The 27,347-nt window shown below is 43.6% G+C and overlaps 1 protein-coding gene across 3 annotated transcripts in view; it reads right to left on the bottom strand.

Annotated features, from left to right (window-relative positions):
- The window catches only part of ARHGAP26 (Rho GTPase activating protein 26), a 1,692,117-nt gene that overhangs the window by 955,165 nt on the left and 709,605 nt on the right, over nucleotides 1–27,347 (bottom strand). For all 3 annotated transcript variants that reach the window (XM_085618129.1, XM_085618128.1, XM_085618130.1), the window contains exon 12: nucleotides 24,753–24,789. In XM_085618129.1, coding sequence (XP_085474255.1) covers nucleotides 24,753–24,789 — 37 coding nt within the window. The remainder of the gene's footprint in view (nucleotides 1–24,752; nucleotides 24,790–27,347) is intronic.

The raw sequence follows: 27,347 nt of genomic DNA on the forward strand, positions 1-27,347 counted from the left end.
CTTTTGTTTCTTGCTCTCAATGTCAGTTGGAATTTGCGATTCCTCGAGTTAAAGGAACAGAGTGATTTCTGGATATGATGGAAAAGATAAACCCCAACTGAAAAAAATGAAATTGCTCATTGCTGATTCCTTTAAACTATTTTAAGCAATCAAAAATCGCAAATTCCTTTAAGACACGTAAATAACCAAGTATTAGAGACTGAGTTTTATTTTTTTCCATTGCTTAGTACTGTTAGTAATTTCAATAATGCGCCCGTAATGCAAAAAGCATCTATGTTGAATGCAATATTGTTCACGAATGTTAGACCTGTAGGTGGCGCTGTGGGTACGTGAATTAACTTAGAGTGAAAGAAAAATGCCGCAGTTCTGCAGCACTTTCTATTACCCCGTACAGGCAGAGTTATCATCAATATCTAAATATAATAAGGTGATTTTACAAAAGAACGCTGTGGTATAGAGAAGTGGTACTTTTGATGCGTTTGCATGTCTTTTAACTATTGTGAATAACAGACGGGGGTAAAACTACTGGAGGCAATACGAAGAAATATGTTTAACAAACTTGCTTTTGAAATAATTCACGCTGTCCGTGATAGAGAAGAGATTTCCGTAAGCGAAAGTCATTGCAGTGAAAGCAAAAGTGATCGCGATGACGCGCTCTGTGCTCAGCATGCGAGGGAAGCACGCGCGTGCAGCAGCGTTGACTGCAGAGGCGGAGCGAGGCGCGCGCGCACTTGTACGCGTAACCGAAAGCTGGTGGCCGGCAACAGCCTTTGGAAGCATTTCCAAAAGCCACTGACTAAATGTCTGGCAGAGCAGCGCATGCGCTGACTCAGCGAGACCTAAAAATAGTCTCTCCAATGCACTACACTATGTTTCACCCTATACCTCTCAATATTTCCTCTACCTCCACTCTCCGACTCATCCCAAACCTCATTCTACTATGATCTTGAAAATAACCCTTTCTAGACTTCCTTACTCTATCCCTCCTTGAATCACCCCAAACCTCATTTTACCACTAGCATCTCTTAAACAACCCTTTCTAAATTCTTCCACCATGTATCCATCCTTAGATTCATCCGGAAACTAATTTTACTACTATGATCTCCCTAATCCATTTCTATACTCTCCCCTCCTCCATCTCTCCTTTACTCATCCCAAACCCATTTCCTACTACTATGATCTCCCAATAAACACTTTCTAGACTCTTCACTCTTCTATTCTTCCATTATCCTCTTAAATCTAACTAACAGACTCACAAGTCCACCGCTCAAATTAACTCATATTTCCCTATACTAATTCACTACGAATCCTTTTTTGGTTCCGGAGTAGCATGCTATTCTCGGAAAAGCGCTTTGATGCCTTGTCAGGGGTAGTAAGATCGATATAAATACAATTACAATTGCTAACAGAATACACAAATTGTGTTTAATATTCTCCAAACTTCTAGTAAGTGACATGCCATAAAACCCATTCTTATTTTTTTTTCTTCAAGTTTATCTTTTTTCAACTGTGTTAAAACAAAGATCTTGGGAAAGAGGTCAGCTGAGCAGTTATGGTTGGGCGCGGCAGGTGGAACAGTTCTAAATATTTGGTATTATGACTCTGATCTGAGGTTGCCTTCTGCTTTATATTGAGAGACAGAGGCCTCACAATTGCAAGCAGCGTCTTCATTTTATTAAACCCAGACAATCCGGTAAGAGGTGCACTGGCCAGGGAGACAAAACTATACCCAAGTTTAGGAATGGGACTTTCAGGTGAAAAATACATGTTTAAGATCCCAAACAGAAGGCACATAATTAATGCCCACGGTTTACAACTGAAATATATTTTAAAGAATGTCCCACATTTAGAATTACTCTCCTGGGGAATCCAATTTTCTTGTAATTTCTTAAGAAATCATGCAGCGCCCAGGTTACTGGAGTACTGGGTAAAATGTTCCTGTTGTAAAACCCTATCATGGACTCTTACCAAACTGCAGCACTTGACACCATCAAAAGAAATCACTGGGCTGCCCAGTCCAGTCAGATTGCAATGTGGTGGGAGATTAGATCAGCTGAGCTAGTGCAGGTCATCTGTAAGGTTTCAGGAGGAAGCACTAGCACCACACACATCTAACTCTACCCATCTTGGGTTGTTCCGGGTTCACTATTGCCCCCCCCCCCCCCCCTGTTTACTATAATTTTTTGCTTCTGCTGATGCACAGGTGTTTTCTAATGAGTGACAGCAGTAGTGTGTAGTTGACAGCCCGCTCCCAGTAGTTGAAAATCAATGTCACTGAAATGTTAACTGTGTTCTGCCTACTCTGCTTCGGACCTGCAGAGCCCGTTGCTAAGACTCTCAGTACAGATTGTCAACCATACACAATCCTATCAAATTCCTGTTAGTACTAAACTCAATCACTGCTGCCTGCTTTAATCTCCAACAAATTCTAAAACGAATACTGCGCTACCTTTCTGCCTCAAACTCCAGTAGTGTAGTGGCCACTGCGTGACCGAGACTGGATTCAAGAGGCGTCTGTATCTCGGTATGCCCAAGTATCTTCTACAGACCTCGCAAAGTATCTAGACCACAACCACCAAATGGATTACTGGTGTCCTGATCTTATGTCACCGATCCTAGGCTCCCTCCGCTGGTTTTTCATAAGCAGACATCTGCAATTGTAGGCACTAAGTTTAGCTTACAAAGAACTATTATCATGGATTTCCTCAGAAAGAAATTAAAATGTTTTCCAATTCATCCTCTCCGTTTGTAGGGTGACCTGGGGATAGATGTACAAAGCCACTTTGCATCACAACCCCCTGTACCTTTTAGTTATGAATTAAAACCACTTTATGAGTCAGACAAAATGAGTTTAGTGACCCACACCTAATGGCAACGAGGAAGGGACGTGGAAGTGGGATTGTAAGGAAGTGGTTTATTAGTTGTGAATGATGTGGGTCCTTCAAAAGTCTGCAACCTTCCATCTACCAGAAACCAAGTACTGTGCTGTAGCACTGGATTCTCTCAGGGGAGCGAGGCAGAGAAGTCCAAGGACTACTCCGGGCAGAGCGAGCTAGTATTGCAGTGACGCAACAAACACCCAGTGTTTCGACTTATAGAAAGGAAAAATACTTTATTTTGATTATTATTGGAGAAACAAATCCTAGCGCCTGGATGGCAGCTGAAGCCCAAACGTCTTGGAGTCAATCTCTGCATGTGTCAGGGGTCTTCTTTCCTCCAGCCCCCACTGCCACAGCTTAATTTGTGGAAGAAACGGAAAGGGTAATAGCAATCCCTAAGAGGGATAAGCCGCACTTCTGGTAGATGGAAGCATGTCACAAAAATAGAAAAAGTAAAAGCGCCAAAGTCGTATGGAGGGTAGGAGTGCTACAGGAACTAAAAACACTGATTACCCAACAGTGCTGGTCAACAGATAAAATCTGTACTAGACATAGGAAACATTCAGTAATAGCACTTCCTATAGTGCTATTACTGAATGTTTCCCACTGCCACAGCTCACTACCACCAAAACTTGAAAGAGCAGCCCACTTCTTTCTGTGACTGGCTACAGTGGTCTGACTGCCCTCCTTTGTGTCTCTGGAAGGGACGCTTCCCAGGCCAGGGGGTGTGTGTAAACTAATCAACACAAGCAGATTCCATCCCCACCCTCTCCTTTCCCAAGGGCAAGCCTAATTCGCAGCTTATTGCCCTATAATGGGGGTGTTTTTTGAATCTCCAGCTGGCCAGTGGAATGATTAACTTGGACCAGCAGGGTGATTCAAAGGCCCAAATCTAATTAGAAGTTGGGTCACAGAAAAAGGATAACTAATTGCCAAAAGGAGTGCAGATATGTGGAAATTAATGTTGGCTCTGCATTCTGTATCTTGATTTACCACAGGATTTGGGGGTCACGCTCATCTCTACGTCCAACTATGAGGAAACTACTTTGGTGCAGAGTTCACCTGTAGTGTATAAAACAAAGCACTACAGATGTACATACTCACACTATTAAATCGCACTCCTATTAGAAGGTCTGCACAAGTCAGCATCAATTCCTGATTGTTCCCTTCTGCCATAGGCTACATTTGAACAGATACCAGGCTGAACTAGACTAGTCTCACACACCCATACCACAAACCTGTATGCTCCTATTCACATGCAACCAGCCTAAAGTCTCTTACCACAGATATGCAGCAGCAGACTTTCTCTTAAAAGACAGGCACTGGCAGTTAGCACTCCTAATCCATTATAAGAGAGCGTCGGAGTGAAACTCGGGTAGTGAGACACACTCAGGGTAGAAGTCCATAAACCAAGTAATCAAAGTCAAAAGACACCAGGGGCTTTAAATAGGACTGAACCCATTTCTCACAAGGATTCCCTCCTAACTGTTTCGGTAAGGCAAGTATCAATAGTTTGTTACAACAATTCCCCCAAGGGAACATAGGTGGTTTATAGTTTTTTTTTTTAGTTTCCTATTTGAGAATGCAAACACAGGGATGGTGGTCTGCTGCTCCTTGCAGGCCCTCATCCCTGTGTTTGCAGTCAATCACTGTGTTGCAAATAGTAATCTGCCTAATTAATATTCATTAGGCAGTGCATACTGCGACTCCCAGCAACGGGAGATTTTGCAATGTGACCTTTTAGTACAAAGGCCTCATCGCAAAATCAGAAACCAGTTCCAAAAATTGGGTGTGCCATTTGTGACCTGTATCTTATTGCACCTGGCCCCATACGTCCTTCCATCCCCAGTTTAGGACTGTTCCAAACGGAAGGGAGAGCCTCAACTGTGCAGGGGGACCCACTTTAAAGTTTCTGAACTAAGTTAGAAGAGCAAGTGAGTCACCCTCCCTTCTTTCAACAACCTGCAGTCTAGCAGTTTATTTACTGTGGAAAGAACACCTCTTCTGGTATACCCATCTCCTGTGATAGCACCAAGAAACTATATCGTTGCTATAGGCTGTACTTTATAGATTTTAAAAACCATTTCCCCAAATCTCCATGTACATGCTCGGGGGTTAGTAGGATGGCGTCTCATACTTTAATGTTTAGGCTAATAAAATAAATATATGGTCATGGTAATCGACAAGCAAATAATTCTGAATAATATGTCCTTATGGAAAAACTACAAAACTACTAATGTTAATACGAAAGACGCACAGAGATGTATAAATAGGCAGAATGGCAACCACGCACAGAGTTGGCACGATGGGCAAAGACAGCCAGTTACGCAGACGGATATGCTGCGGGGCAGACGAAGTCGGGGCCTAACAATACATTTCCTTTTGAGGAAGGCACACTTTTGTTGCCACCACATATGCCATAGGCAGGAACGTGATATAAATATATATAAATATGTATGAATACTTTGTTTTTCCCCATTTATTAAATGAAAATGAAGCACGTTAAATAAAACCTTCCTTTCATCGAGGCCTCCTGATCCAACGCGGGATGGCAGGGCATCTACGCCCCCCTGCCCTGAGATAACATCGGAAGCCGGGAATAAGCAATGGAACCGAAAATGTCACGTGCCCCAGGCAATACAATTCAAAGGCACTGTAGCAACAACTAACGGGCCGAAAGACCCGGCGCTGGAAGGGCCCGGCTGTTAACATCGCACCAAAATATGGCTTCCTGCTACAGTTCCTCGAGGCAACAGGCTGACGCTGGCTCAGATAAGCATGCGGAGTATGCGGCTCGGGACTACCTGCTGCCCTGGCGCGCTGCCAGTGCGCCATTCTGCCTCCCAACGCGCGTTTCATGGAGGCACGCTAACCGACTTATGTGCGTTTCCATAGCACCGACGCCAACCCAGTGATTGCTGCATGTTTTCAGGGGTGTCCAAACTTGGCGCTCGAGGCCGGATTCATATTTGGTTTTCATCCATTAAATGTATTCTATTTGGAGCTATTCCCGCATCTGACGACAAAGATGGCTACTCCTGGTACATGGCGAGGTTTTGTAATAAGGAGTTCTGAAGGCTAGGAGGTTGGATGGTTTGCAAAACCCTCCCAATACTTTATACACGATATCCTAATGGAAGCACGCAGTACACAACTGTGTGATGGATCATGGTAATCAGTTAAAAGACTATGCGTTTAGTTTTGGACCCTGGACAGGGACGCAACAGGATGGGCGGCATAACGTAGATATGCAGTTTTTTTTTTTTTTTGTAAAAGCAGCAAACCGTTTTTGTAGTCCCGCATGGAGGATGCTGCAGTAACCTCTCAAGCGAAACACGTCATTAGGTTGCGCATGCGCTGCATAGGAGGGCCTTTAGCCGTCGCTCTGCTAATTTTCAAGCACACACTCGTGCTTGTGGCAAGCATCTCCTTGTGGGAGCGAGCAGGGGCGCACCACTGCCACAAGCACGAGTGCAGTGCTTGAAAATGAGCAAACTGCTCGCGCACTCACGCATCACTCCCGGGCACACCTCCTGCTCCCCCTCTCTCTCATGTGTGCACCTCTTTAAAAAACATTTTTTGTAGTCACTTTTAACATCTAGTTTTCAAAATGCACTTCCCTGACACTTCTAATAAAGGTTCTCTATATATTTTATAGATATTTAATGCGCCGTTTTCTAAATAAGATTTTAGGTACCTTTTTAAAAGATTGTTGCCCATGCACTGTTTAATTCGCAAGCTTTTACATCTACTTTTAGGGCTTTTCTCTGCTCCGCTTTACATATTCTCTGTAGTTGATTTTGGAGACACTTTTGGTACATGCTATTGTACAGGCAGATTTATAGACACCTAATACAAATTTTCAAATATAAATTAAATCCTCTTTTACATATGTTCTAAATGCATAGTTTGTATATTGGCTTTGCGAGTGTTTTTAATGCACAGTTTTCTGCACATTGTTTTCGGACATTTAAAATACTGTTTTATATACAAGTTTTTCATTGACCTTTAATATGTGGTTTTCTGTCCTTGAAGTAACTAGGACACATGTAACAAACGTAGCTCAGAATAATGCGACTGACAGCTGCAGGAATGTTAGTTTGTTAGTGAAGGGCTATTCTGTTTTCCTTTCGACCCAAATTGGTGGCCACAGTCCCATGAAGAAATGAGGGGGATCCAGTTTGATCCCAGTCCAGCAGCTATTATTGAGCCGAACTGGTGTCCAACTTTGTTGCGGTGTAATCTACAGACACCAGGACACATTGAGCTGCACTTGCGTGCTATCTGCTTTCTGTTCAAAGCAGCAACCAGCAGGCGGTGAGGGGGTCTTTCTTATTTCACTTCCAGCCTGGCCCAAAACAAAGGCCTGATTAAAAGGGCCATCAGCCATTCTTTTGTTAGGGTATTCTCCTGGCTGGGAGCTATCTGGAGCCTAACACCTAGACCCCAGTGCAACAGTGGAAATAAAGGCGCACAACGTGTAATCACTTGTCTGTCTCAATGAATAGTGTCAGAGTGTTTTCATCACAAACATACAGAGACAATATATCATACAAGTGTGTAAATCAATGCACAGAAAATGTCATATAAGACCGTAAGGGTTACAGGGTGCAGGAATCCCATATCGTTCTTACCGGTAGGCATTATATATAAAGAGTACATAGTCTGGAGAAACACAAAGTCAAGTTTAAAACATAACAGAGGTCAGGTTTGACTGTACTAATAGGACTTTATTACCACCCACAGGAACCCTTTTTTCAACCACAGAATAACAAACAGATTGAGAATAAAACAGTAAGGTTATAAACCCATGCCTTGCAGATTGCATGTAGATCATTGATGCTGGTTCATAATTCATAACTCACTGTGCTATACTAGAAGGTTTGTAAGGTATGAACTCCAAATAATAACAAGCAATGGCATAGCCAATAGGTATCACCTTTAGGACCTTATAAGTGTTTTGCCATGCAACACTTGTTGTTGCACCAAGGATATTGTGCTGGATAACTAAACACTTATAAGGTCCCAAAGGCGAGACCAATTGGCTATGCCAATGCTTGTTTTTTTTAGGAGTAAACAATGTATTTTGTGATTTTAGAAATGCACCAGAAGGATGGAATTCCTTTCTAAGGAATACACTGCAGGCTGCACTTTTTTGAAAGAAAAGAAAAGAAAAAAAACAGATTGCAATATGGGATTTACTGAGATTAAAAGCATTCGACTATTGATATAAAAGCACGTTTTTATATTAGTGTTGGAATGTGGTTTTCTCACGGAAGCAAGACATTGCTGCACAACAATAGCCATGTTTTGTCAATTAATTCAATTGTTTCCTTTACGCATTTCACCGTAGTGTATGTACATTCGTGACATAAATTAGGTAGAATACATTTTTGGCTAAGCCTTTTTTGGGGCGTGCACAAAATTAAATTGATTTGCTATGCCTAAGAGTTGCACTTTATCTATATTTCAAATGTTTGTCCAGGGTTATTTAAATGACAAGTGCACTATTTAAGTTTACAGCAAACGACATTTATTTATCAGTCTACATTTTAGCTGGAAGCAGACTAGGAAGACAAAAAGCGATAGCTGGAATGTTTTAACTCATTCTTATCACTTGTAATTACTCCGGAGCGACTCCATGCATCGCTTTTTTCTCTCACTATAAGATTACAGAAATGGATTAACTTTATGCAAAAACAACGATGGGCCAAGTGTTTAAAAACGCATTTAGGGTTAAGGTTACTGATGTTCACATTCAGAGGAGAACGACGGCGCAAACGGGCTGGGACGAGTCGGACGACGATGGTTCGCATGAGGCTTGTCCCTGCCTACAATCTCACAGACAAGATAAACAAGCATTTACAATGCAATAGGTCTCGCAATGACATTGTTTTGAGCTATTGTCATTGAAAATGTTATTGTTTTTTTCCCCTTCGTGAAGCATTAATCAAGTAATGGCGTTGTAAATGACAATGTCTTTTACCCCCTGTTGATCCACGCATACAGACATACATAGAACCGCACTACAAACGGGCACACATGTATACACACACTGAGAAACACATGCACCCTGTGAGACAGACACACTAATACATAGAGGCACACGGGTGCACCGAAGCACGTGATCACACACGCAGTCACACTGAGTCGCAGACACACTGAGTCACAGTGCCAAGAGCCCCATTCCCAAAAAACACCTGGTCCTGTCTCCGTGGAACTGCAGTAGCCGATACGGGGGCACGTAGGGTCTCTCAGTGGAGCGATTCGGTTGGTCGACTGCGTCAGGGCCCCTATCCCACTCATCCCCGTACAGAGCTTGTAGAGCACCTTTGATGCAAGGAAGTGTGCACCGGCTACTCCATTGCCACCTTGCTCCTCTGCCTAACCCAATACTCCTCGCCAGGGCACTCACCCTGCACCACTGGTCCCCATGCACACCAAGGACGCACAGCTGCTTGCTATCGTGGGCACTGTACACAGACCATCTTGTAATATGACCCGCGTGGCCCTGTAGCGAGAATCCCCGATCATGGCCTAGTGCAGCACGCCTCACAGCACCAAGAAGCGCCGGTTACCCGAGAGTGCACTAGCGGGAGATTAAGGCAATCAGGCATTCAGAGAATCGTTCTGGAGATGCATCGCCCCCTCACACTATCTACTCACACTATAGAATCGCACAAGCCCGCTGGTTTCCTGTTCGATAAGATAGATCTAAGAGATGAGTAACCATCTAAAAGATTTTCAGCTCACATGTTCGAATTTTGGTGGCTGACAACCTTTTGTCCTCCTAAGTTCGATGAAAGGGAAAGTCTCCCTCTAACAAGCGCGGCCGCGAATGCGCTGCAAATAAAAGCCTCGTGCCCCAGAGAAAGTCTCCCTCTAACAAACGCGTCCGCGAAACCGAATGCCCTGTAAATAATAAAATCAAAAAAGTGAGAAAGGAAAAGGGACAGACGCTGGGCTGGGGTGAATGCGTCGTAAAAGGGCTTTGCTCGGACATGCATTTCTGGCAAAGACAGCTTTTATTGCCCCGATATATTGGCCTCCTAAAAATAAGAAATTGATTCACGACAGCCGTGAAGCAAACGATCCTGTCCAGATGGGCCGGACAAAAAGGGGAAAGGGCGGCAACCAAAAAGCCTTAGTTTCAATCGGCGGCCACCGTTTTACATAAATGAGGACACCCGCCAATGAAAAAGAGGGGCGGGGCTTAAAGTCCCCTTCTCAAATCTCCTCATCAAAAAAAATATGTCTCACAGAGGGAGCAGCGCATGCGCGCTGCAACGCTAGGCGAGACCTAAGAAACTGTAGAACGGAATGCACCCAAGTAACAAAGACTTCAATTTTTTTGCAGTATAAAAATCCATACTTTTTTCCTCTCTACGTAACTGCAGACTAGGCCAGTTCAGAGAACTGCACAAAATATTTTGGATTTAATCACTCACCAAAATAAATTTTTTAAAAAAATCGGGTTTACAAATGACATTTATACACTGCTAGTCAAAAGCATCCGTGCGATATCACAACATGGTGTAACATTACTGTATACTTGTGTGTTATGTTAACTGGCACAGGAGAATTGTGCAAAAGGAGAGGTCATTGTGGTTAGACAACACCCATCCTACTTTGAACTTTCGTAAACATCATATCTTTCCTTGCTGACCTGCTCTGAACAGTATTCACTCACTGCTACACCGACGCAAGCTTTCCATGGGAGTGCAGGGTGAACAGTCACTGGGCCCCATGCCACAGCACCACTTTGTGGATTAAAGGCCAAGTTCACAAAGATTTTTGCACATTTACAGAAAGCTTAGGTGTGTAGTTACCACAATGTATACTTTTAAATTCACATCAGTGATTGCGAAAATGTGAAATTGTAGTCTGAAACGGATTTGCAAAAACCTAAATTTCAGTCCGCATGGAATAATTTTCCGTGTAAGCAAAGCGGCTCACAGATGTAGATTGTGAGTGTTTTAAGACAGAGGTTCCTGCGAATGTTAGATGAACACCTACAATGTTCTGACAATCTAAGTATTCACAAAAGTTTGGGTGGTACATAACCGCCCTAGATAACAGCAGATTTATTTCTATGAAGGGGCAGGAGGAAATCGATATCCAAAACTAAATTGAGGAGAGAATGCTGCCAAAGTTGGTGGAGTGTAGGGCTTTCTAAAGGGGAAAAATATTTTTCCGTCATCGAGAAAAACAAAAAAAATTCTATATTTGCAGATTACTCTCGACAGTTTGAGATTAACATGGATTCCGTGGACTACTTTATGAATTTTCTGAGAATTCTTGGCCAGTAAAAAGCATCTATAAATCAAAGGCCTACCCTTTTGCATACACATTTCTGCCTGCAGCTGGGAGTTTAGATATGGATGGTGACATGGGTATTTATATCGCACTGCCATAGCCATCAGGCCTGATTCCTGCACTCCTCCAAGTTGCTCACTTAACATAGACGGAGGTAGTCTGTCGAGAACAAGTGAGATGAAATTCGAAAGAAAAGTGTTCTTTGCAAATACAATGTACCATCTCTAAAGACACCCATATTGTTCTCCTTCCCCTTAGCCGAAGAAACATGTGGTTTTAGGTGAAACACTAGAGAAGTATTTCTTGATTTCGAAGGTATTCCATTAATATTTGAGGAATGAATGAAAAGACCATCTGGAGGATGGCCTTGTTTCCATGGAGATCACTAGAAGGCTCATTAGAAGATTAAACCTGAAGCTTGCCAATTTTTCGGCAGTGGTAAGAGCAACCGGAAAAGCATCTTCCAAGTCAGTGACACGCAGAGATAGGCTTGAAATGCCTTATGCATATCAAAGGCTAAGCAGAGGTTCAGATCCCATCAGGGAGTCGCATCTGACGCGATAATGAATATGAAGAAAGGCATCAAAATGCATCTTTACTGCCACATTATTCAGAGGAAACATAATTCCCTTTAACCGGAAACCGTCAGGATTAAGAGTGAGTTCTTACAATAATTTGCAAAAATCCCTCTATCATACACATTTGTTATAAAATACAACATTGTATGCCTTACCCCTCTTTGCCCCAATGAACTCCAAATCCTCACCTCCATCAGGTCTTCCAAAATGCCCAACACGCATGTTTGGCATCCTAATCCCTCGACCGCTGAGACACATTCCTGATCTCCAGGTATGCTCTTGCTCTTTTCCTTCACTTCCTCTTCATGTGCATGCCTTGCACCTCTGGCCTAGAGGCCTTCTGGTGCATGCACTTCAGCTGACATCTCATTTCGTACAATACCACATGGCTTCACAGCTTGGTAGTCCCATCGCCTGCATGTGAAAAGTCTCGCAGATGCTGCTTCCACTACAATCCATGGTGATTCGGATCCAAACCACGGCAGAAAGGTGTTGTGGATCCAATTAGACACATAGGAAATCTGGCTTAAGCTGATTCCAAGATACCTCCTTTCTCTACTCTCCATACAGGAAGATCACAAACGCAATACGGTAATTAACCACATTGAGTTCTAAGGAGGAAGCAGCGGCATGGGAGAACTAGACGCACTGTACCTCAGTGCATCAACTGTGCTAGTCTCTAGCTGCTTGTTCTCATTGCTTGCTCACGTCTGCCTGTCCCAACTGATCCTTTTACTTTATCCCTGATAAGTTGCGGATTTAGGTTATGCTGCATGCTCTAGCTAACCTGCTATTAGCGGACTTTCATAAATTCCAGAGGTTTGTATCCTGGCTGTTTGGCTTGATTTCTCTTGTTTTTAGGTTTATTCCACGGGCATTATAGTAGATCCTAAATTCAACTGCAGAGGGTCAAGCTGGCAGAAGGAGCTAAAGGTCTTTAGAATCACCAAAAAGAAGGGGAAAACCCCCAAGGTCAGCCTAAAATTCACAACGTTTAAGGATGAACGTTGAGGATTCTGAGGTCTCTTCATGAGTCTACTGACAGTATCCAAGACATTTATATTCATACTGTAGACTTCTTTGAAGCAGCCCACGCAAAGGCACTACTGTCGAAATAAATGCTCAAGTGCATGTTCACAAATTTCTCAGACATGAGGCTCTAAAGTTCTGTAATGACAGAGAGAACGTGCTCAATAGAATATCTCCAACTATTTCCAGGATGGGATTGGGCTGTGGAAAAGTTTGATTATTCACAAACGAGAAAATAATTTGACAGGAAAAACACGGGACTAAATATTTTTACAAGTGCAAATTTGTATTTCACAAAAGTCAAAGCAGGTGTTTTGTAAGGACTAGGTAAATAATTTTTATAAATAATGTATTTGCCTGGAGTGTGAGGGCATTCCCTTGCTTGGTGTGCTTCCACATTCCTCTCCACAAGGTCGGATGCATGAGGGAGAATGTCATTTTGGTGAACCAAGAATCAGATCTATATTGCAAGCTGCTACAGGGAGTGAAGCACATTTCCCCGCTTGAGACATCACTTAAGGCGGATAAAGAAAACTTTTAATTTAAGGTGATCAATATGCAAGGTCCTTTGTTGAAGACGCCAGCGACTGACTCAGATGTGGACTCCACCACTAGCGCTCCGTCAGGTCAGGACTGATAACTGCCTGGTTCACACACCTAGGGGGGTACGGGGGGTCTCCTGTAGTCCATCGTTGTCTTATTGTAGGCCTACACTGTCATCCAGACTAATGTTGTGTATCGCCTAAATGGAAAAATGTGCTGTGCCCGATTGCTGTTTTATTAGTGCTATTAGTTCTCTGCGCCACACCGGAGGGAGGGAGGGTGTGAGTGAGTGGGGGGGGATACGGGGGTGGGCGTGGTCTTATTTTGGCTGGTTATGTCTCAATTATGTTCATCAGTTGTCTCCACTGTGGGCTATTTTGCATTCCAATATTTATTTCTCTGATCAGCTGATGGAATGGAGTGGGTGGGCGTCATGAAGTACTGATTGATTGATCTGCTATTTCCAACTGTAGTCCATAACCATGTAACGTGCTGAACAATCTGGCCATGTTCAAATGCCTAAATGAGGAATGTGGAAGTTATATTCTTTATAAGTCAGAAGTTTTTGATGTAAAGTGAATAAATATACTTACAACAAAAAAAAAATCAATATGCAAGGTCCTGCTTAGGGATAACCAATGGAAATTAGTTTGAAGGTACTCTCAACCAGCTCAAAAAGTACTGTGACTTATTTGAAGCCAGAATAGCTAGAGGTGTAAAAGCCAGAATAGGGCAACCATTAGAAATGTTGGAATCAGGAGTCTAGCAACAGCAAGATATTTTTTTTAAATGCTGGTCTTTGGTCTGGCCCCAATGAAGAGTCAGCAGGTACTGAAGGAACCACAAGTCTGACTTGAGTGAGAGAAATCACATGACTGGATGGTATCATGAGGGGTAAACACCTGTCAAACAACCACCACGAGGTTACCACCTTTGCATCAAAATAGTGGACTGTCGATTACATCACTTCCTTTTTGGGAGGGAGATGCCTGCCCCAAATAGGAGTCTATATGGGCTTGCAGAAGCTGCTGCCCCTGGTAGAATTGCTTTGGGCTTATTTTGTGTCATGGAAAGCTCCAGGGTGTGCAGTGTCTTCCATGGAGGCCAGTCTTCCACTACGTAGTTGTCCAGAAAAGGGTAAAGACTTACTTAGCTGCAAGCCAAGACTGAGGCTTTACATTAATTACCTTAATTAACACATTCATGTGTGTGGTCAGTTACAAAGCAAGGAATCAGTACTGATAATGCTGAAACCAGGACATCAATCTGGTACACTGGCAATGCCTCCTGGACATCTACTGGTGCAAAGCAATGGTTAATGTGTATGGCAAGCAGCATGGAAAACAGTCACATGTTGAAAGACTACACCGGCAGGACCTACCACAGGTCCTAAAAATCAAATCCTATGATGCAACCAGTCTTAATTGGGTCGGTGAATTATTTGAAATAAAACACCAAACCGACCTCATTTTCTGGAACTAATTCTGTAACACCAAAAGGATTGGAGTCTAGATTTCACATTAGAGTTGTCATGAAAACGTTTGCAATTTTAGAGCACATGTGGGACGAACTGGAGGAAGATTAAATACATGGTCATCCATTACATTGACCCAGACCCGCTGAAACGCACTGATTGAAGACCACTGGCACAGCAAGGAGGTCTTCCCTTGCTTTGAACAGAGAAACTCGCACCCCCGGGAAGAGACTGGCTGACATCTTGGCGGAAGCTTGGGTGGTCACTGTATAAACTACTGAAGGCTTACACTTGACTGCGAGTCTTGTTTCACGCACTGAAGTTGCTTTCAGTCTAATTTAGAAAAAATGAAAATGCTTACAAGAAACTTTTTAAGCAGGGAAAAACTGGGGCTTTACCACTGAATGACGGATCCGTCATTTTATCTCGGAAATCGTAGAGACGCAGTTTGTAATTAAACATGCACATACAAAAAGACTTATTCATGGCTCTCAATTCGGTGGCCCCTCAGTCCTTCATTAACGTGTAACTGCTATGAAAAGTTACAAAATAAAACATTTTCAGAAACGTAAGGAGGAAGAAACTCTGCAGGCGTGTCTAAATCGCTCCAGCTCTGAACATTAAAGCAGGACATACCTGCTGCTGCACTTATTTGCTTCACAGAACGAGATGCATTCTTATATTTCTTGTCCACTTGAATTTGCCAAGACTTTGCTTCAGATTGAGAAGCAAGGCCCATTACTTAAGACGGAGGCAACGAGTGATGGCTGGAGGGTTACCGCTTAAAATGATGGTCTCCTCCTTCAATGCTTGAGGTTTTGCGTGAAAGCCTTCAGACTTAACACAAGGTTCAGGAGAAATGGAACCCACATCTCTTTCAGCCTCTCTGATGAGGAGATGTACGGACTGGAACATCCGCTGGCTGCTGAGGTGAAGCATGAGTCAGTGTCTTATCTGGTTCAGGCGACTATAATGTAGTCTTAATTTGTTCTGCCATAACTTATAGGGAAGACACAGCCAAAACGAACGTCAATATTGCGTCAGGTATGCTTTAAATATGTTTTAGGCTGTTCCAAAAGGTGTGAAGAAATATAGTCATATGAATACAGAGATACAGCATCTGAGTCCGCAGTGGTGGTAGAGGAGTGCCAGGCAAGTGCACAAACCAAGGGCCCACATTTGTACTATTGTGAAATCTAGACTATATACTTGAGAACATGAACATCTGTGAGGGAGACTGGGCGCCCAAACTAAAAGTGGAGAAGAAGGCCTAGATCATAAATAATATGAACATTGAGAGCTCACTGTTGCGCACTACAGTTGCAAAACAATTTTGGCGGTACGGAGTTGAAATATGTAATGATCTCTAATATCTCAATGAGTTTAGTTGGTGGTTCTAGACTGAGATGACAGGTAAGATACACCTAAAATAATAAGACATGACACGGTTGGAACTGAACAACAAGTTACTTACCTTTGGTAACACTTTCTTGTGGATACTCTAACCACACCATAATCTATTCCTCGGAACACCTTGTTGAATACGGAGATTTTCCAGATCACTGATCCTGTGCCCCGCTTGGTGGCATTGTGTGGTGGCTTCATACCACCTCAGATGTGACAGAGCCGTATATTTGCAGAATCCATGCAAGTGGACATCCGTTTCTGGTCTTTTCCCTTTTTAGGACCTCAGTCGTGGAGAGTGACTGTCAGTAACTGTGTGCTGAAGACTACTGTGGGACGTTTTTAGATGTGAAAAGAGACGCTTCCACTAAATGGGGAGGTGGGAGGACAAAGAATCTGCAGTTAGAGAGAACATCCACTAGAAAGTTACCAACAGAAATTAGCTTGCTCTTCTGATCAATCCTTCTGACTGCAGATTCTTGACCTTAGAACAGATACCCAAGGTTTAGGGTCGGTGGATCGGGTTCATACCAAAAAGTCTTGCAGGACCAAAAGGGCAAAGTGACCCTCCCAAAAAACAGGAAGAGAGAGAGAGAAGCAGAGATTCATTCAGCTTCCCAAACCAGTACTTTAAAAAGTGACCTTCCCACCAGATCTGGCTGCCAAGGCAGTAATGGCTCCTGCGTGTATGCACTGTGCTTACCTCACAGCCTGGCAGATGTTAAGCACAGGCACTCCATGTGCCAGCACAGAGGTAGCAGCCATAGCCCTAGTGGAAAAGGCTCTTAGACCTTCCTGAGGCTGCTTCTTGGCGAGTGCACAGCAGACCATAAGGCAGAAGACTGTCCACCTCCTAGTACTCTTCTGCACAGCCTTTTCTTCCTTTGCTCCAGAGAACCCCACAAAAAGCAGACTGTCCTCTTAATGGCCCTTGGTACAGTCAGTGCAAAAGTTTAAAGCACTTTTGGGGTACAAATGATGGAGTCTCTCATTCTCTTTCAAAGGGCAAGGGATAGCATAGAACTCTGAAAGAACACTGGATTGCCCAATATGGAAACAAGTTACAGCCTTTAGTAAGGTCACCCAAATCCCCAGCACCATTTTGACTGGTAAAAAGGTGTTATAATGAGTTTGCACTTAAAGTGCCCAAAGTTCACTCATGCAGCGAGCGTACGTTATCGCAAGAAGGAAGACGGTGTTCAAGGCCAGGCGACAGTTAGCAGCTATGCATCAACTTGAACACCGTACACATAAAAAAAAATTGAGACTAAGTTAAGGTCCCATTGTGGTATCCAATACCGTGGGAAGAAGTGTGTCAAACCTTTTAAGAACCACATGACAATAGATGACAAACAAGGACAGTGGTCTGGCACATACAGAAAGGCCAAAAGGCCTGACAAATGAGCTTTTATATTGCCCACTGCAGGGCATTGCAGAATTAAAGACAATCAAAATCAAAGGACATCCAACAGCTCCACCAATAAGGCAGCCATATGTCGAGTAATACAAAAGGTCACAAACTTGAGCCAGCACCTGACATAAATGGTTTTGCGGTGGAGCCTGTGGCAGCAAGGATGACATCCACTACTTCAGTGTGCAAGCCAAATGTAGTCAATTGCAGCTGCTCAAACTCCATGCAGAGAGGTGTAGATTACATAGATTCTTGTGGAGAACCCTGACCTACTGCTGCGACATTAGGACCTCCCAAGGTGGCAGTCTCATCGGAGGGCAGATGCTCATGCGGTCCGGGTTCCTTATCTTTTGCCCAATCCAGGGCCCCCAGAATGACTAGGGCCCAGCTGTTCTTCATCTTCAGAATCCGGGGCAGTACATTATTTGGAGAAAAGGTGTAAAGGAGTCCCTTATTTCACTCCAGTTGGAATGTGTCTAGTAGCAAGTACACTTGCATACACTCCAATGTGTAAAATCGGTGACTCTGCAAGTTCCTCTGTGGCAAAAAGATCTATCCAGAGCTGTCCTCACTGGTGGGAGATGTACTGCACCACCTCAGGTCCCTCGTGATCTAACATACGTCTGCTTAATTCATATGCCCTACCACTTAGGGACCCTGCCAGGTGATTGGCGACCAGGAAGATGCCCTGGTGCAGAGCATATCCAGATATGCCAGACCTCCTGGTACAGGACTCTGGACCAAACTTCACCGCGCTTGTTGCAGTGTGCCATGGCGGGGTGTTGTCCAGGAGAATCAATCCCAGCCTCTCCTTGACAGACTGCAGGAAGGCCTTCAGAGCCAGTCCGAATGAACAAAATCCTCTCAGAGGTAATCATACGTGCCTTTGTCTGGTTTATGAAAACCCCACCGGCATCCAGAGTTCTGCAGTCATCCAGAAGTGGTCCACAATTGACTGCAGTAAGCATGCCTAGAGCAATCAATCGTTCAGGTACGGAAATACAGTGATTCCTTACCTCTGAAGATAGGCAGCAATAATCACCATCACTTTCGTTAACACCAGAGGGGTGCTGGTGAGGGTAAAGGGAAGCACAGTCCACTGAAAATGCCCCCTGTCCAGCGTCATCCACAGGTAATGCCTTTGGGACTGTGGGACAGGTGTATGAAAATATGTATCATGCAACAACATGCAGTCATCCTGGTCCAAAGCAGAGAGAATCTGGGCCAATGTGAGCATCTTGATTCTGGCCTTACACAGTAGGGGGATTTAGAGGACATATGCCCAAGATCAGTGATATTCAAAGTATGGCCACATGCTGCCCTCCTGCCCTCCACATGCGGCCCCCAGCTGAACCACCGCACTGGGCTGCTGAGAGCACCAACATTCATAAAGGGTGTTTTTTAACTGGGCAAGTGTTTAACAACGCTAACTGAAATAAAAGAAAGGAAGCAAGTAAGATGTCCAGCACCCTTTAAGAACACATTCATTCCTAAGACCTCTTTCAACAAACGTGTAAAAATAGTCTTTTCAAAATTTTAAAACAAAGTGTATTTCATTAACATGCCTTTCATCTTAGTACATCAGACTATATCAGTGCTTTGAGATGTATTTTTTAAGAGTGACAGTTTTCAATACTGAACTAAGAGGCAAATCAGTTATGATGAACTCTCTAGGTGGTCTGGGTTATTATAGATGGACAAGATTTTAGTTTAATAAATCAAACACATGACAAAGTTTTATACAGCGTATATCTTGCCCACATGCATTTTAAGGTGCTCTTATATGTAAAAAATGAAGAAAAAAGGAGGAAAAATGAAATTAGACAATAGCCTAGGATCACATAATTTGTTCGAGTGGGAAGCCGTGATTAATCCAAGGTTTTATGGTTCCACATTGTGCAATTCTATTTCATTGCAGTTCAATAATTAAGTTACTTCCTTTTTACACTTGATTCTCCCAAGGTAGTGACAGCAAGAAAAGAAGGCTTACCCCAAGGTGCGGCAGAGAGATTACGACTCAGATGCAGCAAATTAAAAATCCCCACTGCCACCGTGCGGGCATCAATGCTATCTTCTCCGCCACACTACAGACCTTAATTTGTGGCCCCAGGGAAAATGTTTGCGAGTACCCAAGCCCAAGATAGACCAGGAGAACGGACAGGTGCCCCTCTGAAATCCATTCCAGGGTTGGAGGAATATAGAGAGAGGAAGAAGAAAGGGTAGGGCATAGCGATTTGGAATAATTTGTAAGACCCATCTGGGTGTGATGGATCATCAACTCATGAGTAAATGTTGGGTCCTGCTTCCCAGTGGGTGGGCATGTGCAGAGGCGCAACTAGAGCCACATTTCAGGGGGGGCTAAGAAAAAATTTCGGGGGGGGGGGCTGAATCTTTTAAGCCATAGGCAGAGTGGAGCTGCAGGGGCTCTTACATGGGGTGAAACAACAGCAAGGCCTCATTAACATGCAAATGGTCTTTTAAAGACCTATGAAGTGCTCGGGTGCGGCTGTGTGTCTTTGTGTCTGCCCGGGAAGCTGTCTCATCTCGGGCTGCCACACACGACGGGGGGGGGCTGAAGCCCTGTGAGTCCAATGGGTGTTGCGCGCCTGGGCATGTGCCACGTACAACAATCTACAGTGGTTTGCAGGCCAGTGTAGCAGGCATGGAGTTGGAAGACTGGTGCCCTTGCTGGCCCACAGGTGTGCCAGATCTCCAGCTGCGGTCCTGAAAAGACAGGGTTGCCCAGTTCATCACTGGTTGTAAAGGCTTTCTTTGTCTGTATGCCAGCTTTTTGACTCGCTGGATAATCCCATGGATCTCATCCATGCATGCTGAGGAAGATCCACACTGCTAAGCCAACCACCAAGGCAATCCGTGGTACCCAAACCTCCACAGATAAAGTATTCGGCCACGTCCAACTCATCATGTATAGTCTGGGCAAGGAGGCCCTCCGTCTTCCAGGACTGTCGGGAAAAGTTTGCTGGACAGGTCAGAAAGAGCATGGGTGTAATGACCCAACATGCAGTCCACATTGACAAACTAAAACGCCTAACTGGCTGAAGAAAACGGGTTTACCCAAGGCATTATTCCTTTTAGATTCCCTATCTGGAGCAGTAGTGGGGACTGAATTGGGATTCACTTTACTGGTCGAGTAATGCATAGTAAGATATTTTGGAGTGTGAGACTTGGTGAGAAAATCTGAGTTACTAGGACAAGTACAAGATTTCCACCAGTTAGCCATCAAAGTATCTGTCAGAGCATCATTGAAAGGAAGTAAGGACTTAGACATTGATGGCCAAGGCTGTAGAATTGGTCAAAACTTTTGTTTTTCTCTCATTGGGGTACAGCTGCAGCTCTAGCACCTCGGCTGATCTCCAAACTACCACTTAGAATGAGGCACACTCCTCTGTAGGTGGTTCATGTGGTGAGTCGAGCTCTGTTTCGAAGGAGGTGTCAAGTTCACAAGGTGTTTTGTAAATTAAGGTATAGGGCTTCATAATTGTTATGAGGAAGGCGCAAGCCACCCCCTCACCATCATTATCATCCTTGAATGTAACCTGATTTGACACAGGATCAGAGTCCGAACCAAAAAGGTAAAGGAGCATATGTTGGTAGCTGTGATTCGGTGGAGGCACAGGATTGAAGTCCGGCCTGCATGCTAACCAGTCATGCTTTTGTAATTTCAAAGCGTGACTTGGGTCGAGCTGGGGCAGATGCTGGTTTGGTGATGTGACATAGGAGTCAGCACCTGTGTAGGGAAACCGCGTGGGTTGTGGAGCCAGTGTGGAACTCTCGACCAGAGTTGGTACAGGCTCAGAATCAGGTCAAAAGGCACTGGAGGAGGACCCACCAATGATAACCCGACTGGAGCCCCCTGCAGTCATAGGCATAGCCTCTTTGAAGGCCTCAATGCTGTGCAGACAAAGGCAATGTAGGAAGCTCGGGTAGACAACTGGGTTACAGCAAACCAAAGCCTCCAAAGCACTGTGTAGCGCCAAGTGAGGCTACTCCCACCAATCCTAGGGCTGCTCTCATGCTGGCGAGAGCAGTGCCAGGATTGGCCAAGAGAGTTGCTGCATCCGGTTCCAGTTCCTGCGATAGAAAAGGTCCGGACCAGGAAAGTCATGTTCGTGTAAGGTAACTGTGTTTTAAAAAAAAATATATTATTTGCGTGCACGTTTTTTCAATATATTATTTGCGTTCACCCTCCTCCGTTGATGCCAGCCGGCACTGTCAGTATGGAGTCAAATCAGATCTGCATGATCTAGCAGCCCACTGGAGCACTCCTATTAAAAATCTCTAGATCCAGTCTGGTGCCTGGTGAATGTTCGAACGTAAAGAATCAGCAGGTAGATGTATCCATCAGGAGAGTTCCTCATAACCCTGCTTTACTCATTTTTGTCTTACCAACTCATGAAGTTTATAAAAGCATCAGGTCCATGGGGTCGGCAGGTGTACCGGGACCTAAAGGGCTTCCAGCTAGCATCTTCAAAGCAGCAAAAATACAAACGTCAGGGATGATGCACTCGTTATTCATTCAATGCAGGATGCATAATATTCCAAAAAGCTGGTGGGGTTCGGTTCTGGTGCCCGTACATAAAAAGGGATGTCGTGATAACCCCTTCAAATATAAAATGATCACATTGCTGGACATAGACGGCAAGGCATATGCCAAGATCTTACTTCATGAGGTGGAACATTGGGCGTCGAAAAAAAAGAATCCCCGCTCGCCCAGACGGGCTTCTGCACTGGTTGCAGGATGGAAGACAACTTAATGGCATTGGCATCCCTGTCAGACATGGCCATGAAGAAGAGTTTCCCTCCCCATTCACTGTATTTATTGAATTCAAAACTGCTTTTGATTGCGAGTACAGGGAAAAGCTGTGGCTTAAACTCCATAAGTGGGTGGTTCCAGGCACCTTACTAAACGCCATTATTAGCCTCTATTCCAAACTGTGCTAAAGAGTGTGGATTGCTATCATTTGGGTGACAATAGATAAAATCCTGAACTCGGGGTGGGGTGAGGGGGGGAGGTGTTAAACAAGGGTGTATCTAGGTTCCCTTTCTTTTCAATGTGTATCTTGCAGGTATCAAAAATCATCTAGCGACCGTGAGGGTGTCTCCACCAGAACTACCTGGAGCCAAGATCCATTTTCTGCAGTATGCTAACGACACCGTTCTTTTTCAACATACTCAAGTCGGCTTACAGAGCTCCTTGAACGCCCTGAATGAGTACTGTCAATTAAACAACACTGAAATCAACAGGGGAAAAATGAAGATCTTAATAATCTGCAGGAACAATATTAGGAAATGGTCATGGCACCTGGGCGACAAAAAACTGGAAACAACATGCACTATCAAATACCAAGGTGTACACTCGAATCGTCGTGGTGGCCATAAGGATAATCTAGCCTCCCAGAAGCAAACTGGTCAAGCCCTAACAGTGATGTTTTGTAAATTGAAACGTAGAATGAATGGGCCTCAGACTTTGGTATTAGGCCGAGTGATAAACTCCAAAGTAATGCCAACTGTAATATATGGGGCATTCATTTTCAAAGGTCTACTGGAGGTATGGCTAGATTGGGCTCTGAACTGATGTGTTATAGCTCATTAATCTCGCTTCCCATCTATGCGTCTGCACCTTGCACTCAATCTGCCTAGACAAAGTTTAATATTAAAATCTTGCTTTATAGTAAATTGTGCAAAGGTAAGGAATGCCCAAATTGGTACATCTGATTTTACAGTCAATTTTAAGCGATCACTGCAAGTGGCACATCTGTGGTAAACATTTTAGCAGCAGAAGAGATCTAGTACAGTAATATGTCACCAAAACTCATATCGAGAGTTTTGTCAAAGCAAAATAGAATTATTTCTAGATTAATGGATTCTAAAGCCGTCTCAGCCAAAGTACGATTGGGCCCCCTCTTCTCTCAATATAGTGAAACTGGAGTCTCAGGTTTTTGGATCTGACCTGGAAATTGCCAATGAAGCAAAGTTTACTACACCTACAGTGCGGCGAGATTCCACTGAAAGAGTATCAATCTGAGCGTACGAAAGCCACAAAGGACCGCTCTTGTAGAGACTGTGGAGCTCAGTCATTATTACATATAATCTGCATTTGCGCTCCGTTAATGACTCTTAGAAAGTATTGGCTGAAGCCGGTTTTCCTGCAATTAAATCTGAGAACATGTAAAGACGCAATTGCCATCTGCCAATCTGGGAAATTTCCACAATTGTCAGCTCGCTACCTGAAATGTATGTGTCAGGCAGCTAAGCAACTCAATAATGAATCCATGTAAACAGAGAAAGAGAACAGTGACGAATAATGCTCAGGTTGTTGATGGATATTAAGAGTATTAATGAACTTAAATGGAGAGATCATTATTTAGCTTTTAATTTCACACCACGTTATTGGATGTTAAGTATTTTTTTACATTTTTAATCCACCTATCAAGTTTTAATTACAAGTACTGGCTGTTTAACTAAAAACGTGTATTTTATTGGTTGTCTTTGAATTTCGGCTAACGTTTTAAACGAGGGATAGTAATCTATAGTAGTGGTGAGTACAAAATGACCTAGACAATCTACAGAACTGATCAATTCGAACACTATGTCTATGTACTGAGTCACTTTAGAGATACAAGTTTTAATTAATCAATAGTTCTTTGAGTTACTGATTATGCATTATGATTATGCATTTCTCAAGTTACTTGCTGCTAAATTGATGCTTAACTGCTATCAATATATTAAATTGAGATTTGCTATTTACAAAGTTCTTTTCTTTTTTTTCTTTTGTAATGGTTTTAATTAACTAATACACAAAGATAACTTGCTTACTCATTTTTATGACCATGGAAAGGTCATCCAAGGCTGGTTCAGGGTCCAGTTTGTTTGTTATTGCCTTAAAACTTTGCCGCAATCTACATATAAGCATAATGGGGATGGAATGAACCTTTTGTCACAGGAAATTCCCAATCAAATGGGCAAGAGAATGCAGGACGGCAGGTTCACCAGACTACAAATTCATTGCAAATAGTTTAAGATTCACAAGAAAGGAATGGGAAGAAAGGGAGGTGTGCATATGGCATTTGAAAAAAAATTACTGAAAATCTACTTACAGCCTTCATTTTGGTTGTCCTTGTTTGAATTGTAGACCTAAAAAAAAAAAAAAAAAATAGAGAATACATTTTCAGTGCATACAAATTAACACCTGGCTTCATTGCTGGCTATAAAATCTTTATGTCCATGTAGGATTGTACAGGAAAAGTGGAACATTCTGGACAGGCTGGGGCCGGACAAGGACTGGTATGTCGCGGAAACGACTGTCATAAGTCAGCCTGATACACGACTCAGCCCAACCGAACTTTTAAAGACACGCAAGCCGGGCATACACCCTCGCTCCAACCCCGAGGAGGTTCAACACCATCCAGGTAAGATCTTTAATTGTAAAATCAGCAGCACTAACAGACATTTCAATAACATTGTCTACAAGAAGCATTCTCCCAACTCCACTCATCCCTTGTTTAGCCAAGCCCCGGGCACTACCCTCATCAGTAACCTATTTTATTATTAATATAAAAATTAGGAATAATCATAACAATAGTCTTTTTATAAAGCCTTTAATGACAGCGGCTTCAGCGTGCTGTAAATAACGCTCCTTTACCGGTACATGCTTTATTCTGGCTACCCTCCAGCCTTGCATTATAAAGGTCGCCCATCTGTGGTACTCTGAGCGCATGCTAACCTCAGCACACTGACAAACCCCACACCTGGCGAAACACGTCTCATTGTTTTACCATGTTTGAGAGTTGTTGCCGCTAGCACACACAGGGACGTTAAGACAGTCTCTCAGCATTTGCGTGTCCTACACAATCTGCCCTCTGGAACACCAACGAATAAGCTTCCTGCCTATGATCTCTTCTTCCAGACTTTTCCAACCAGCCGTTTTATACTTCACTCGGCCCCCATAACACTCCTTCAACTATCACAACTGAGTGCAAGACTTACAGGTCACAAGGTGCGCAGTGAAGCTTTCTGGTTCTTCTCGCTTTCGTCCACTCCTTTGATTACTGCCCCTTCTAAGCCCCACATTCTTGGAGAATACTACTTTACAGGTGATTTGGACTCACCAGTCTGTACAAAGCGCACGAGATCTTGAGGATGTGCTCCCCCAAATTACAGAATGGTTGGTGCACTCCCTTCTACTCCACAATCCTGCTTTCATGTGTGAGAAGATCAAGGATCTCTTTATGCACCTCTCTCGTTTGTGACTTTCAGTGTTTGGGATAACAAAACCCCCCTACACTTGCCTAAGTCCACTACCTAGGCTAACAGCATTGAGTCCCATCTATGCAGTCCACAGAACACGAATTGCCAATCCAAGCCCCTTTTAATTCTCAATTCTAGGCCAACACCAGTGCCAACTCCCTACATCCACATCCATTGTGTAGGCAAGAGATCTGCTGTGTACACCCCCTCTAACGCACAAGTTACTTACCTTCAGTAACGATATATCTGTAAGAAAATTAGTTAGCTATAGATTCTTTACCTTAAACGCCGCCCTAGCGTGCTGACGTCAGTTCTGTACACAACTTTCCATGCCAGAAACTCAGACCAATTTAAGACACTGACCATTGGTGCACATAAGGGGCCTTGAAAGGATGCCCTTAACCCTAGAAATCAGTTCACAGAACGGGGAGGATGGGTGGGGCGGAAAGTAATCTATAACTAATGTTTCTTACAGATATATCGTTACCGAAGGTAAGTAACTTGTGCATCTGAAAGAAACAAGTTAGTTATAGATTCCTTATCTTAGCATAGATGCCCAAGCAATACCAACCATGGTGGTGAGTCTGCGAACCAAGATCACACCAGAAAGTCCTGGAGAACAGAACGTCCAAAGAAGTCGTCTCTCCGGACTTGGCTGTCCAGACAGTAGCGTTTGGTGTACAGCGAGGCCCACATGGCTGCCTGACAGATGTCATTCAGATGCACTTCTCTTCCCAAGTTAGTAGTGGCTGCCGTTGCCCGGGTGGAGTGAGCACGTAGCCAGATAGGAGGCCATAACTTGCCCCAGCGACTTTATGTACATAGGCCAGACCACCCAAAAAGTCAAGTGTTGCATTTTACAACACTGCAGTCGCATAATATGCAAGATACAGGGTGCGCCACTCGTGGAACATTTCACCACGTTTGGACATTATCCAGAAAGTCTCAAATGGTGGGTAGTAGAAAGAGTGAAACCCAACCCCAGAGGAGGTGATTTCAATAATGTTCTCAGCATCCTTGAGTGTAGGTTCATACATCAGCTTGACACCATAACACAGGGACTAAATGAGCATGAGGAGAAGAGCAAACAAGTCTCTATACTTAATAGATAAACCCCACCAGTCCATTTCTGACACCGTTGACACACACCCTGACATACCATTGGGTTTTTAATAAATTACAAGTAGCTTCTATACACTCCGTACAACTGTTTAGTCACCATGGAAATTTAATGTCACTGTGTCGCACCACTTGTTTTCCTTTTAACATCACTTATTATTCACTGATTGTCACTGGCTAGGCTGCTTTTATGCAATGGAATATAAGCCCTTATCATACTGCCCTGGTACTTAAGATAAAGCAATATGAACTATCTAGTTCGGGGATTACATTTGGATTGCACAATATGTAAATATGCACACATGCACCCGATGGTATGTAACCTT

This window comes from Triturus cristatus, chromosome 7, assembly GCF_964204655.1.
Source record: "Triturus cristatus chromosome 7, aTriCri1.1, whole genome shotgun sequence".
NCBI lineage: Eukaryota > Metazoa > Chordata > Amphibia > Caudata > Salamandridae > Triturus > Triturus cristatus.